Source organism: Danio rerio, chromosome 21, assembly GCF_049306965.1.
Source record: "Danio rerio strain Tuebingen ecotype United States chromosome 21, GRCz12tu, whole genome shotgun sequence".
Taxonomy (NCBI): domain Eukaryota; kingdom Metazoa; phylum Chordata; class Actinopteri; order Cypriniformes; family Danionidae; genus Danio; species Danio rerio.
Window position 1 is genome coordinate 3,824,254 of NC_133196.1, and position 15,747 is coordinate 3,840,000.

The window sequence follows — 15,747 nt, forward strand, 5'->3', positions numbered from 1 at the left end:
TATATACATACATATATATATATATACATATATATATACATATATATATATATATATATATATATATATATATATATATATATATATACACATATATATATATATATATATATATATATATATATATATATATATATATATATATACACATATATATATATATAATTACATTTTTTTTTCTGTACTAAAATTGTTATGATGTTCAGAAAAAAAAATTAGCTTAAAGAGGCTAATAATTTTGTCCTTTTAAATGGTGTTTAAAAAATGAATAACTGGTTCTATTCTAGCCGAAATAAAACAAATAAGACTTTCTCCAGAAGAAAAAATATTATCAGACATACTGTGAACATTTCTTTGCTCTGTTCAACATCATTTGGGAAATATTTAAAATAGAAGATAAAATTCAAAGGGGGCTAATAATTCTCACTTCAACTGTATATATTCATTGCATGTGCGATGTGTGTAGCCCTATATTGCTCCTGTCCCAACTTTAAATGTGTTGCAAGAACTAAAACTAGACTGTGTTTTTATTTTGGAATAAAATAAAAAAAAATGATGAAGAGCACGTTAAATAATGTTTGTTGTATTGTCTGCAATGAAACACAAGTCAAAGTAAATTTCGAAATCACTACTTTCTGTGTTTATTTACGTTTTCCACACACTGTACCATTATTTTATTTTTATTTGGGGTTGTTTACATTCATTCATTTTCTTTTTGGCTTAGTATCTGAGGTAACGACAGCAGAATGAACCGCTAGCAAAAGTTTTACGCAAGGGATGCCCTTTCAGCTGCAACCTATGACTGGGAAACATCCACTACACACACACATACACTATGGACAATTTAACTTATTCAATTCCCCTATAGCGCATGTGTTTGTACTGTGGGGGAAACCGAAGCATCCAGAGGAAACACACGCCAACATGGGGAGAACATGCAAACTCCACACAGAAACGCCAACTGACCCAGCTTGGGCTCGAACCAGCAACCTTCTTGCTGTGAGGCGATCATGCTACCCACTGCGCCACCATGCAGCCTGTTGTTATAGATTCAATCCTATTTCGATATGACATATATATTTAAATGATGTCCATGTTAGCTGTCATTCTCCCTAATACAAGCTGCGGAGCGACCACAGACAGAAAGCAGGACCGTGCCGCTCAAAGTTAAAGAAAACATAATAAAGTGTGGTGTGTGTTTGGCCGTCTGCGAGCCTCTGGAGTTCATTTACACTCCAGCTGTAAATCTGAGCCAAATGTTTGAGCTGCCTCTGAGCCGCCGACTGATTGAGATCAGAACACACACACACACACACACACACACACACGTAAATGACACTTGCGAGACGCGCATGATTACACACAGCCATTGTGTAATGTCTGCTGTTTGGTAAATAACGTGAAGCAAGACGCTACACACACCTGCATCACACACTTCACCTGCTGCAAAAACAGTCATTTACACTGCTTTTAATCTGCCCTATCCCTCTTTACACACACGCACACACACTCACACCTAAAGATAGATACGCGCACACACACAAACACGCAGACACACACGTAAACAGACACACACACACACACACACACACAGAGATACACAAACTCACACACGCATGTAAACGCAGACACACACACACTTATTGATAGATATGCACACACACACGTAGACAGACAGACAGATGCACTGACATAGATACACATACATGCTAACACAGAGACACACTTACGCAACACAGACACATACACGGTTACGCACGCACACATAGATGCACATAAACACATACGCACACACACACACACACTCACGTAAACAGATACTCACATACACACACACACACACACACACACACACACACACACATTCAGACCCAAACTCATAGATTGAAATGCACACACACCTAGAAGCACAGAAACGCATACATAGATACACACATACACAGATCTTCTCATACACACACATAGATACACACACAGACATGCAACAGACATATACAGGTAATTACGCACACACACACACACACGCACATAGATACACACACATTTAAGCAGTCACAAACACATAGATACATACAAACTTAGACATGCAAACAGTTACGCACACACACTCGCAAACACAGACACACACAGTTAAACACACACACAAGCATGCACAAACATATGCACACACATACACGCATGCAAACACAGATAGATATGAGCATACACAAACAAATATGCGCACACACGCAAACACACAGACATACACATATAGATACACACACATGCAACAAATACACATGCAGACACTTACCCTCATAGATAGATATGCAAACATATAGACACATGGATACACGCATAAATACACACACACACACAAACACACACACACACACACACACACACACACACACACACACACACACACACACATACGCGCGCAAACACAGACACACAGATAGATCTGCGCACATATACACACACACTTAAACAGACATACATGTATAGATGCGCACACACATACACAAACATGTGACACATGCACATAGTTACGCGCACACACAGAGAAACACACGCACACATACACATGCAAACACAAACATAGATACACATACACACACATGCAACACACAGTCACACACGCATAGATACACACACACTCACGGACACATGCGCACACACACAGTTAAACACACACATGGATACACGTACATCTACTCAAAAGCATGCACACACACTCACATACACACACACAGAGACACATGCGCACGCACACACTTAACGTCTTCATGACATCCTTTTACAATATAAGCCCCATTTAATGTCTGTCTACACTTCAGACGTGCTTCTGACAATTGTTAGTTGTTTCCGTATAAAGTCAGACTTCATTCACATCAGTTCTAATCAGATTGATTGATAAATGACCTGCTTTAAATAATGTCAACAGCGTCAAATCACAGCCTGACATTTCTGATCTGATCTGGCCCACATTGTGTGGAAACGAATCTGATACGGATCTGATTTTTGCAGTGTGACGTCAAGCTGGGTTTTTAAAAAACTTCCAACCAAAATTTAATCGAACTTTATTTTTGACTTGGATAAATTGTTCACAAAGTGCCATGCCTAAAGTCTTATTTAAGTAAGTGTGTGTGTGTGTGTGTGTGTGCGCATAAATATGCGCATATATTATCAAGAATCCACTTGAAAATGATCAGTTTCTCTTGATTTATTAGGTTTTTGTTTGCAGTTGTTAAAATGTCAATATTTGTTTCATCCAATTAAGGTCTGTGAAGATTTCTTTAAATTTTCAAATAAAAATAAAAAATTATTTAGGGTATTAAAAATGACAATTGTTCTAAATAAAAATGTTTTCATCAGAAAATCAGGGTTATTTGATCAATTATTGTTTTTTTTTAAACTCTTCGGAAGTTAAAACATCGGTATTGTTGTCAAAAAATGATTGTAAACGTCAACACAAAACTATAAATATAAAATCCAGAGAAACAGAGAATTGTCAAGTGGTCCCTTAATTTTTTTTCTGTAGTTTTATTAATATAAACTGGAATTTAGATTTAGATTTATTTCATACTTTATGCATTTAATTGTAATATGATAATTTGTAGACTGCACTATATCAGAAAGATGCAAAAAGCTTAAATTGTTTTATGTTATTATACGTTTAAAAAAATCTATATAAAATATATTAGATTTAATATAAAATATTAAATATCCTATCAAAGATTTCTATATCATCTAAGATAATACGCTCTAAAGTAACACAATATTTGTAGCGCAATATTTGCAATAATATAATTCACAATAGATGTTATGTTGAAATCAATACTATGCATGTGTGCGCGTTTCAAAAGTCCAAAAGCAATCTGTGCGCTTATTCACACATTACGAACACCTTCTGTACATCAAGTCGCAAAGTAAACACTGTGCACTACTTTAGACACCTGTTCTACCTTCACATTCACTCCAGAGTCAGCTGTAATTGTGTGTTTGCCATGTCATTACTACTTGTTTGTGTTTCGCGCGCAGTTTACAGCCATTAAAAACTCCATACACTGATTTTCTAGAGACGACACAAGATAAAGAACAGCCTGAAAAATGACACGAGTCATTAAATACTGCTACAGACGCTCACCAACAAACAAATAAACACAAACTCAGAAACACACTCACCCGTGCAGATCCTCAGGTGTGTGTTCATGCGAGCGCGTATGTGTGTGTGTGTGTGTGTGTTTTATTCCAGGACTGAGTGAAGTCTCAGATCTGAATCCTGACGTCTGTCCATCCCGTCTGCCTCTCCATTCACAAAACACACAGACGCGCATGCAGCGTACAGCCCAAAACAGCAGCGCACGCGGACACACACACACACACACTCAGAGAGAGAGGTTTGTGTGGACGCTGACTGGAAAAAAAGGAGGAGAGACTGAGAATGACAGAGAGGAGAGAGAGACTGAGAAGAGAGAGCGAGAGACACTGACTACAGGAAAGAGAGAGAGAGAGCGAGAGACACTGAGAAGGAGGATGAAGAGAGAAAGACACAGAATGAAAAGAATTGAGAGGGGGCGAGAGATACTGAGAAAGAGTGAGTGAGAAAGTGAAACACTGAAAACGTGAAAGAGTGAGACACTAAATGAGAGTGAGAGCAAGACACTGCTAACGAGAACGAGTGAGATATTGAAAATGAGAGAGTAAGACACTGAAAATATGAAAGAGTGAGTTACGTAGAATAGGAGAGTGAGATGCTGAAAACGAGATTAAGACACTGAAAACGAGAGAGACTAAAAACGAGAGAGTGAGACACTGAAAACGAGAGAGAGACTAAAAACGAGAGAGTGAGACTGAAAACGAGAGAGACTAAAAAGGAGAGAGTGAGACACTGAAAACGAGAGAGAGACTAAAAACGAGAGAGTGAGACACTGAAAACAAGAGAGTGAGACTGAAAACAAGAGAGTGAGACTGAAAACGAGAGAGTGAGACACTGAATACGAGAGAGTGAGACACTAAAAACGAGAGAGAGACTAAAAACGAGAGAGTGAGATACTGAAAACGAGAGAGACTAAAAACGAGAGGGTGAGACACTGAAAACGAGAGAGAGACTAAAAACGAGAGAGTGAGACACTGAAAACAAGAGAGTGAGACTGAAAACGAGAGAGTGAGACACTGAAAACGAGAGAGTGAGACACTGAAAACAAGAGAGAGAGAGTAAAAACGAGAGAGTGAGATACTGAAAACGAGAGAGACTAAAAAGGAGAGAGTGAGACACTGAAAACGAGAGAGAGACTAAAAACGAGAGAGTGAGACACTGAAAACGAGAGAGAGACTAAAAACGAGAGAGTGAGACACTGAAAACAAGAGAGTGAGACTGAAAACGAGAGAGTGAGACTGAAAACGAGAGAGTGAGACACTGAAAACGAGAGTGAGACACTGAAAACGAGAGAGTGAGACACTGAAAACGAGAGAGACTAAAAACGAGAGAGTGAGACACTGAAAACGAGAGAGTGAGACAGTGAAAACGAGAGAGTGAGACACTGAAAACGAGAGAGAGACTAAAAACGAGAGAGTAAGACACTGAAAACGAGAGTGAGACAGTGAAAACGAGAGAGTGAGACACTGAAAACGAGAGTGAGACACTGAAAACGAGAGAGTGAGATACTGAAAACGAGAGAGAGACTAAAAACGAGAGAGTGAGACACTGAAAACGAGAGTGAGACTGAAAATGAGAGAGTAAGACACTAAAAACAAGAGAGTGAGACACTGAAAACAAGAGAGTGAGACACTGAAAACGAGAGAGTGAGACACTGAAAACGAGAGTGAGACTGAAAATGAGAGAGTAAGACACTAAAAACAAGAGAGTAAGACACTAAAAACAAGAGAGTGAGACACTGAAAACGAGAGAGTGAGACACTGAAAACGAGAGTGAGACTGAAAATGAGAGAGTAAGACACTAAAAACAAGAGAGTGAGACACTGAAAACAAGAGAGTGAGACACTGAAAACGAGAGAGTGAGACACTGAAAACGAGAGTGAGACTGAAAATGAGAGAGTAAGACACTAAAAACAAGAGAGTAAGACACTAAAAACAAGAGAGTGAGACACTGAAAACGAGAGAGTGAGACACTGAAAACGACAGAGTGAGACACTGAAAACGAGAGAGTGAGACACTGAAAACGAGAGAGTGAGACACTGAAAACGACAGAGTGAGACACTGAAAACGAGAGAGTGAGATACTGAAAACGAGAGAGAGACTAAAAACGAGAGAGTGAGACACTGAAAAAGAGAGCGAGACTGAAAACGAGAGAGTGAGACACTGAAAACGAGAGAGTGAGACACTGAGAATGAGAGAGTGAGACACTGAGAATGAGAAAGAATGAGACGCTGAATACTGAGAAGAGTCAGAGTGAGAGACTGAATACGAATGAGACACTGACAATGAGAGAACGAGACACTGAATACGAGTGAGAGAATGAGAAGGAATGAGATGCTGAATACTGAGAAGAGTCAGAGTGAGACACTGAATACGAATGAGACACTGACAATTAGGAGTGAGATGAGAGAGTGAGACACTGAGAATGAAAAAGAATGAGATGCTGAATACTGAGAATAAGTGAGAGTGAGACACTGAATACGAGAGAGTGAGACACTGAGAATGAGAGAGTAAGACACTGAGAATGAGATGCTGAGAATAAAAGAGTGAGACACTGAGAATAAAAGAGTGAGACACTGAGAATAAAAGAGTGAGACACTGCGAATGAGAGTGAGATGTTGAGAATGAGAGAGTGAGATACTGAGAATAAAAGAGTGAGACACTGAGAATAAAAGAGTGAGACACTGAGACTGAGAGAGTGAGACACTGCGAATGAGAGTGAGATGTTGAGAATGAGAGAGTGATATACTAAGAATAAAAGAGTGAGACACTGAGAATGAGATGCTGAGAATGAGAGAGTGAGATACTGAGAATAAAAGAGTGAGACACTGAGAATAAAAGAGTGAGACACTGAGAATAAAAGAGTGAGACACTGCGAATGAGAGTGAGATGTTGAGAATGAGAGAGTGAGATACTGAGAATAAAAGAGTGAGACACTGAGAATAAAAGAGTGAGACACTGAGACTGAGAGAGTGAGACACTGCGAATGAGAGTGAGATGTTGAGAATGAGAGAGTGAGATACTAAGAATAAAAGAGTGAGACACTGAGACTGAGAGAGTGAGACACTGCGAATGAGCGTGAGATGTTGAGAATGAGAGAGTGAGATACTAAGAATAAAAGAGTGAGACACTGAGACTGAGAGAGTGAGACACTGCGAATGAGAGTGAGATGTTGAGAATGAGAGAGTGAGATACTAAGAATAAAAGAGTGAGACACTGAGAATGAGATGCTGAGAATGAGAGAGTGAGATACTGAGAATAAAAGAGTGAGACACTGAGAATAAAAGAGTGAGACACTGAGAATAAAAGAGTGAGACACTGAGAATAAAAGAGTGAGACACTGAGACTGAGAGAGTGAGACACTGCGAATGAGAGTGAGATGTTGAGAATGAGAGAGTGAGATACTAAGAATAAAAGAGTGAGACACTGAGACTGAGAGAGTGAGACACTGCGAATGAGATGTTGAGAATGAGAGAGTGAGATACTAAGAATAAAAGAGTGAGACGCTGAGAATGAGATGCTGAAAATGAGAGAGTGAGATACTGAGAATAAAAGAGTGAGACGCTGAGAATGAGATGCTGAAAATGAGAGAGTGAGATACTGAGAATAAAAGAGTGAGACGCTGAGAATGAGATGCTGAAAATGAGAGAGTGAGATACTGAGAATAAAAGAGTGAGACGCTGAGAATGAGATGCTGAGAATGAGAGAGTGAGATACTGAGAATAAAAGAGTGAGACACTGAGAATAAAAGAGTGAGACACTGAGAATGAGATGCTGAGAATGAGAGAGTGAGATACTGAGAATAAAAGAGTGAGACACTGAGAATAAAAGAGTGAGACACTGAGAATAAAAGAGTGAGACACTGAGAATAAAAGAGTGAGACACTGAGACTGAGAGAGTGAGACACTGCGAATGAGAGTGAGATGTTGAGAATGAGAGAGTGAGATACTAAGAATAAAAGAGTGAGACACTGAGACTGAGAGAGTGAGACACTGCGAATGAGATGTTGAGAATGAGAGAGTGAGATACTAAGAATAAAAGAGTGAGACGCTGAGAATGAGATGCTGAAAATGAGAGAGTGAGATACTGAGAATAAAAGAGTGAGACGCTGAGAATGAGATGCTGAAAATGAGAGAGTGAGATACTGAGAATAAAAGAGTGAGACGCTGAGAATGAGATGCTGAAAATGAGAGAGTGAGATACTGAGAATAAAAGAGTGAGACGCTGAGAATGAGATGCTGAGAATGAGAGAGTGAGATACTGAGAATAAAAGAGTGAGACACTGAGAATAAAAGAGTGAGACGCTGAGAATGAGATGCTGAGAATGAGAGAGTGAGATACTGAGAATAAAAGAGTGAGACACTGAGAATAAAAGAGTGAGACACTGAGAATGAGATGCTGAGAATGAGAGAGTGAGATACTGAGAATAAAAGAGTGAAACACTGAAAATGAGATGCTGAGAATGAGAGAGTGAGATACTGAGAATAAAAGAGTGAGACACTGAAAATGAGATGCTGAGAATGAGAGAGTGAGATACTGAGAATGAGAGTGAGATGTTGAGAATGAGAGAGTGGGACACCGAGCATGAGAGGGTGAGTCACTGAGAATAAAAGAGTCAGACACTGAGAGTGAGACACTGAGAATGAGAGAGTGAGAGCAACAGGCCCAGAGAATGAAAGAGAGAGAGAGCGACACTGAGAATGACTAAGAGAGATTGAGAGAGAGAGAGGGAGACTGAAAGAATGATAGAGCGAGAGAGGAGGTGGATCTAGTGGATGGCTGTAGTTTTTATAGCTGGGTGGGAAGCTCAGGATAATAATACCCATCCTCCTCCACAACACAGTTTAAGCTCAGTATGTAATAAAGCCCATGCTGCACAAACCCTCTGATTTGGGGTCAGACGAAATGAATTTTTAGTTTTATTCGTGAAGGATTTGCAACGCAGACTCGGGCACAAATGGAGGACAAAGAGAGAAAGAGAGAGAGAGAGAGAGAGAGAGAGAGAGAGAGAGAGAGAAAAGTATGAGTTGTGTTTATGGGTGAAGGTGCACGACCTGCAGTTCAGGAAAACACAACGCCACAAATCACTACACACTTTATACTGAAACACAATCACTACACACTTTACTCTGAAACACAATCACTACACACTTTAACACACTCAAACACACTCACTACACACTTTACACTGAAATACACTCACTACACACTTTACACTGAAACACACTCACTACACACTTTAACATACTCAAACACACTCACTACACACTTTACACTGAAATACACTCACTACACACTTTACTCTGAAACACACTCACTACACACTTTAACACACTCAAACACACTCACTACACACTTTACACTGAAACACACTCACTACACACTTTACTCTGAAACACACTCACTACACACTTTAACACACTCAAACACACTCACTACACACTTTACACTGAAATACACTCACTACACACTTTACACTGAAACACACTCACTACACACTTTACACTGAAACACACTCACTATACACTTTAACACACTCAAACACACTCACTACACACTTTACACTGAAATACACTCACTACACACTTTACACTGAAACACACTCACTACACACTTTACACTGAAACACACTCACTATACACTTTAACACACTCAAACACACTCACTACACACTTTACACTGAAATACACTCACTACACACTTTACACTGAAATACACTCACTACACACTTTACACTGAAATACACTCACTACACACTTTACACTGAAACACACTCACTACACACTTTACACTGAAACACACTCACTACACACTTTACACTGAAACACACTCACTACACACTTTACACTGAAACACACTCACTATACACTTTACACTGAAACACACTCACTACACACTTTACACTGAAACACACTCACTACACACTTTACACTGAAATACACTCACTACACACTTTACACTGAAACACACTCACTATACACTTTACACTGAAACACACTCACTACACACTTTACACTGAAACACACTCACTATACACTTTACACTGAAACACACTCACTACACACTTTACACTGAAACACACTCACTACACACTTTACACTGAAACACACTCACTACACACTTTACACTGAAATACACTCACTACACACTTTACACTGAAACACACTCACTACACACTTTACACTGAAATACACTCACTACACACTTTACACTGAAACACACTCACTACACACTTTACACTGAAATACACTCACTACACACTTTACACTGAAACACACTCACTACACACTTTACACTGAAACACACTCACTACACACTTTAACATACTCAAACACACTCACTACAAACTTTACACTGAAACACAATCACTACACACTTTACTCTGAAACACACAAACTACACACTTTACACTGAAACACACTCACTACACACTTTACTCTGAAACACACTGACTATACATTTGAACACACTCAAACACACTCACTACACACTTTAACATACTGAAACACACGCACTACACATTTTACACTGAAACACACTCACTACACACTTGAACATACTCAAACACACTTACTACACACTTTACACTGAAACACACTCACTACACACTTGAACACGCTCAAATACACTCACTACACACTTGAACACACTGAAACAGCAGATTTGTGCGTCAGTAATTCTGGTTTAATGTGACTGAACTTTTGCTGGTATTTTCTGAGCGAATATTGTTTCTACAAAGTTTTTCTTTTACTAAATACTGATTATATGTGAGGTGGCACGGTGGCTCAGTGGTTAGCACTGTCGCCGTACAGCAAGAGGGTCGCTGGTTCAAGTCCCGGCTGTGCCAGTTGGCATTTCTGTGTGGAGTTTGCATGTTCTCCATAAACATACACTGCATGAGTATGACAGTTCATTCTATGAATACCTTTTAAAAATTGCATTATGGACTTTTATTGTAAGTGATCAAATAAAATATAAATTAAATTATGTTAAAATTCTAAATTAAAATGAATGAATTTATATTTATGCAAATATTATTCAATTCATCTTTATTTCTGTAGAGCTTTTACAGTGTAGATTGTCTGAAAGCAGCTTAGAAGATTATAGTGAATTGAAACCGTGTCAGTCCAGTTGTCAGAGTTTATGTTCAGTTCAGTGTGGTTTGGTATTCACTGCTGAGAGTCCAAATACTGAAGAGCAAATCCATCCATGCGCAGCTCTACATGTCCCGAACCAAACAAGCCAGTGCCAAATATTATGTCTAAATATGTACTTATTTTACTCTGTGGTTGTTGTTGTTAAATTAAGCTCGAATAAAAATAAACCAAATTGAAACCTATTATTAAAAATATTTAATTTCAGCTAGGCCGAGTTAAAATAGTTAAATTTTTATTATTTTTTACGTTATATAATTTTATTATTAGTTTAAAATTATGAATATTTATGCAATTTATTTTGTTAAAATCCTGTAAATTTAAATGCTAACAATTAATTTAAAATAAATTTTAATATTTTAAATTTAATAATTACTGATCTAAAATAAACAAAAATAAACAACTTGATTTTAAAATGGACAAAATTTAATAATAATAATAATAATAATAATAAATTTATTTTAACCAGTTCTAAAGTGAAAATGTTTTATTTAAGTCCAGTTAACATTTAATTCAATAATGTGGATTGTAGAATATAATGTATAATATACAGTTGAAGTCAGAATTATGAGCCCCCCTCTTTATGTTTTCCCCCAATTTCTTCAACACATTTCTAATCATAATAGTTTTAATAACTCATCTCTAATTACTGATTTATTTTATCTTTGCCATGATGACAGTAAATAATATTTGACTTGATATTTTTCAAGACACTTCTATACAGCTTAAAGTGACATTTAAAGGCTTAACTAGGTTAACTAGGTTAACTAGCCAGGTTAGGGTAATTAGGGAAGTTTTTGTATAATGATGGTTTGTTCTGTAGACTATCGAACAAAATATAGCTTAAAGAGGCTAATAATTTAGATTTTTAATTAAAATTAAAATGAAAACTGCTTTTATTCTGGCTAAAATAAGACTTTCTCCAGAAGAAAAAATATTATTATTAAAAAATTTCCTTGCTCTGTTAAACATCATTTGGGAAATATTTTTTCAAAAATTCAAAGGGGGCTAATAATTCTGACTTCAACTATATATATATATATATATATATATATATATATATATATATATATATATATATATATATATATATATATATATATATATATATATATAATTAATAATTAAATTTCTATAAAAACAATTTTTTTTAAGTTTATCATTGATTTAAACTAAACAAAAGAAACAACTTGACCTTTAAATAAACAAAATGTAATAATTATATAAAATTAAATGTATAAAAATATATATTTCAAAGTGAAAATGTTTAATTTTCTTCTAGTTTAACCTGGTACTAACCTTATAACTCCAATAATAAAAAAAAAAAATACAAATACCAATAAAAAATACAAAACACAACATAATTACTAAAACTTTCAAATCAAAGATGAATTTTTATTCATTCATTTTTTTTTTCAACGTAAACTCTTTATTCATCAGGGGTCACCGCAGCGGAATGAACCGCCAACTTATCCAGCATATGTTTTACACAGCAAACGGTCTTCCAGCTGCAACCCAGTACTGGGAAACACCCATACACACTTATTCACACACATATACACTACAAAAAAATTAAGCTTATTTAATTCCCCTATAGCGCATGTGTTTGGAATGTGGGAAAACCCCACCAACACGGGAAGAACATGCAAACTCCACACAGAAATGCCAAATGGCCCAGCTGGGACTCGAACCAGCAACTTCTTGCTGTGAAATTAAGTAAACTTGTTAATTTTTAACAATTAAATTGTTGCAAAAACAAATCAACAGCTTATTTGAAACGTTATTTTTTGAGTGTACTTTCTAGTGTTTTGCACGTCAGGTTAATTAAACGAGATGTTATTTAATGCAGACGTTATATGACTTTCTAGTTAATTAGAAGTTGGTTGTTTTCTGCGTGTGGTTTGACCCACATTTCTGCATCTTCCTCAACAGGCTGAAACCCAAACCTGCTGAGTTATTTAACCTGTAAACCTATACTCACTGCTGACTGACTGACAGTGAGCGTATTTAGTTAACCACAACACTCATACACACATATCCAACTAAGAGAATTACTAAAAGACAAACACAACAAAGCGGCCGGCTTTTATAATACAAATTAAAATGACAGTGGCCTGAAAATATGAAAAAAACAAACATCTAAATATGAGAGTATCTAAAATGAAAGATGATTTTAGATACTATGAGAGTATCTAAAAAATTGTTTATACATTTTGAATTGTGTAAATGTAATACTTTAGATATGTTTTTATTTATTGTAAGTTTTTTAATAGTGTAGATATCAATATTAGATTTATTTAAATGGTATATTTCAACATTTTTAATGAAAAATGAATCTGTAAACAGCAATTTAATTGTGTGAATGTATTATTTAGATAGGTTTTTAATTATATATATGTTATAATTATATATTTATTTTAATGGCATGTTTCAACATATTTGATAAAAAGTAATACATCTGTTAAATTTTTAATTGTTTATGTATTATTTTAGATGTGCTTTTAATTATTGTAGATATTTAGAAACTTTAATGGTATAGTTCAATGTATTTAATGGAAAATAATGTATATTTGTGTATATTTTAATTATATTAATGTATTTATTTATATGTTGTATTTATATATTTTTAGATTTATTTTTATGGCATATTTCAACATATTTAATGTAAAGTGATATATCAGTCAATACAATTTTAATTGTGTCAATGTATTACTGTAGACATGTTTTAATTGTTTTATATATATATAAGATATATTTTAATGCCATATTTCAACATATTTAAAAATTTTAATTGTGTAAAAGTGTTAATTTTTGTAGGTTTTTAATTGTTATATATTGTATTATTATATACATTTTTAATTATATGTTTGTATATATTAGATGCAAAAACTATGTATAAAACATTTTAATTGCATTAATCAATATTAATATATTTAATTTATATTAAAGAAAATACAACGAAGTGCTTTTGTTTTTACTAAAAATGACATGTATTAAAATTAGTATTTAAAAAAATATATAATAGTATTTAAAAAATCCGTATATAAAATTATAATTGTGTAAACATTAATTTATATATGTTTTAAATAAGTTGTATATATAATTGTATATTTCAATGTATTTAATAAAATAATCAATTAATAAATAACGTACAACAAAGTGCTTTTGTTTTAAAAAAAATTATTAACATTTAAATATATTTAATATTTTAAAAATATGTATATAATTTTAATTAAGTAAATGTGTTCGTTTACAATTATTTTTATTTTATCTGTGTAAAAATCTGTGTTCATTTTAATGCTTTATTATTTTAAAAAGTCAAACTAAATTAAACTAATTATAATAAATTGTAATTAAAATGTTCTATTGTATGTATTTTTAAAAATATTTAGTTTTATATTTTCTTATATTTTATTTTTTTAATTAGACTTTTTCTTCATGTTCTAAAAAACTTTTAAACCATAAACAAAATATTAATAAAAAATGAAAGTACTTTTACAAACCTCATTGTCCTCATTGTATCGTCATTTTATTTAAAAATAAATCTCTTTATCATTAAAAACCATATAAAAATCTCTGATTTGCTACTTTTATTCAAGTCAACGTGAACATTTACATTTTGTCCAGATCATATTTGTATTCTTATAATTTAATATTTTAATAACAATTTAATAATCGTAATAATAGTATTTTTTTCTTTTAAATTATTTTTATTGGATTCATTTATTTGTTTGTTTATTTAGTCATTGCTAATTAGTCTTTCTTTATGTTCTACAAAACCTTTTGACCATAAATAAAATATTAATAAAATAAAAAAGTCATTTTACGAATTTCTTTGAACAAGACAGAAAAACACTGTATTATAATAATAATTACAATAATAATAATAATATTTCAGAAATAGAGTTGTGTGTGAGAAAAGAGAAAAAGGAGTGTGTTTCCTTCAAATCTATTGTTTCCACAGCAATAAAACGGTGTGTGTGCATGTGTGTGTGTGTGTGTGTTTTGGCACAGTGTCATTAGTCTTTAAATCATGACTTCACGTTTTACATGGACAGGATTTCCTAAATGACATCAAGAATCCACCTAGTTATGTAATTTATGACAGAGACTCATCATGAAAGCCACTGAGGGATTCTGGGACTTTTTTTGTGATTGTGTGTAAAATGTAGATTGAGATGTGAAGTGACTTTTGGAGATGCGTGTGTGTTTGTCTTCATACGTGCAGCATTATTTGTGGCTTTTCTGACTTGTTGTCATAGAAACCTCAGGTGATTCTGCACTTTCCTGCACGAGACTGGTTTAACCCAGATACACAAACTCTAGAATAAACACTCTTTAATGGTTTAACTGCTTGCAAATAAATAAAATAAAATAGGGTAAATTAAACTAAGTTAAATAAAGCACCAGAATGTTGCAACAATTAAATTAAATTAAATTAAATTAAATTAAA

At 34.7% G+C, this 15,747-nt stretch overlaps 1 protein-coding gene across 2 annotated transcripts in view; it reads right to left on the reverse strand.

The window, feature by feature from the left end:
- The window catches only part of zbtb7c (zinc finger and BTB domain containing 7C), an 84,885-nt gene that overhangs the window by 40,785 nt on the left and 28,353 nt on the right, over positions 1–15,747 (reverse strand). Inside the window, exon 1 of one of the 2 annotated variants that reach the window (XM_073935694.1) lies at positions 4,168–5,285. The exons of the other annotated variant lie outside the window; for it this stretch is intronic. Coding sequence (XP_073791795.1) covers positions 4,168–4,195 — 28 coding nt within the window. The 5' untranslated portion in view covers positions 4,196–5,285. Of the gene's footprint in view, positions 1–4,167; positions 5,286–15,747 lie in introns of those variants that run through there. 2 annotated transcript variants of the gene reach the window in all.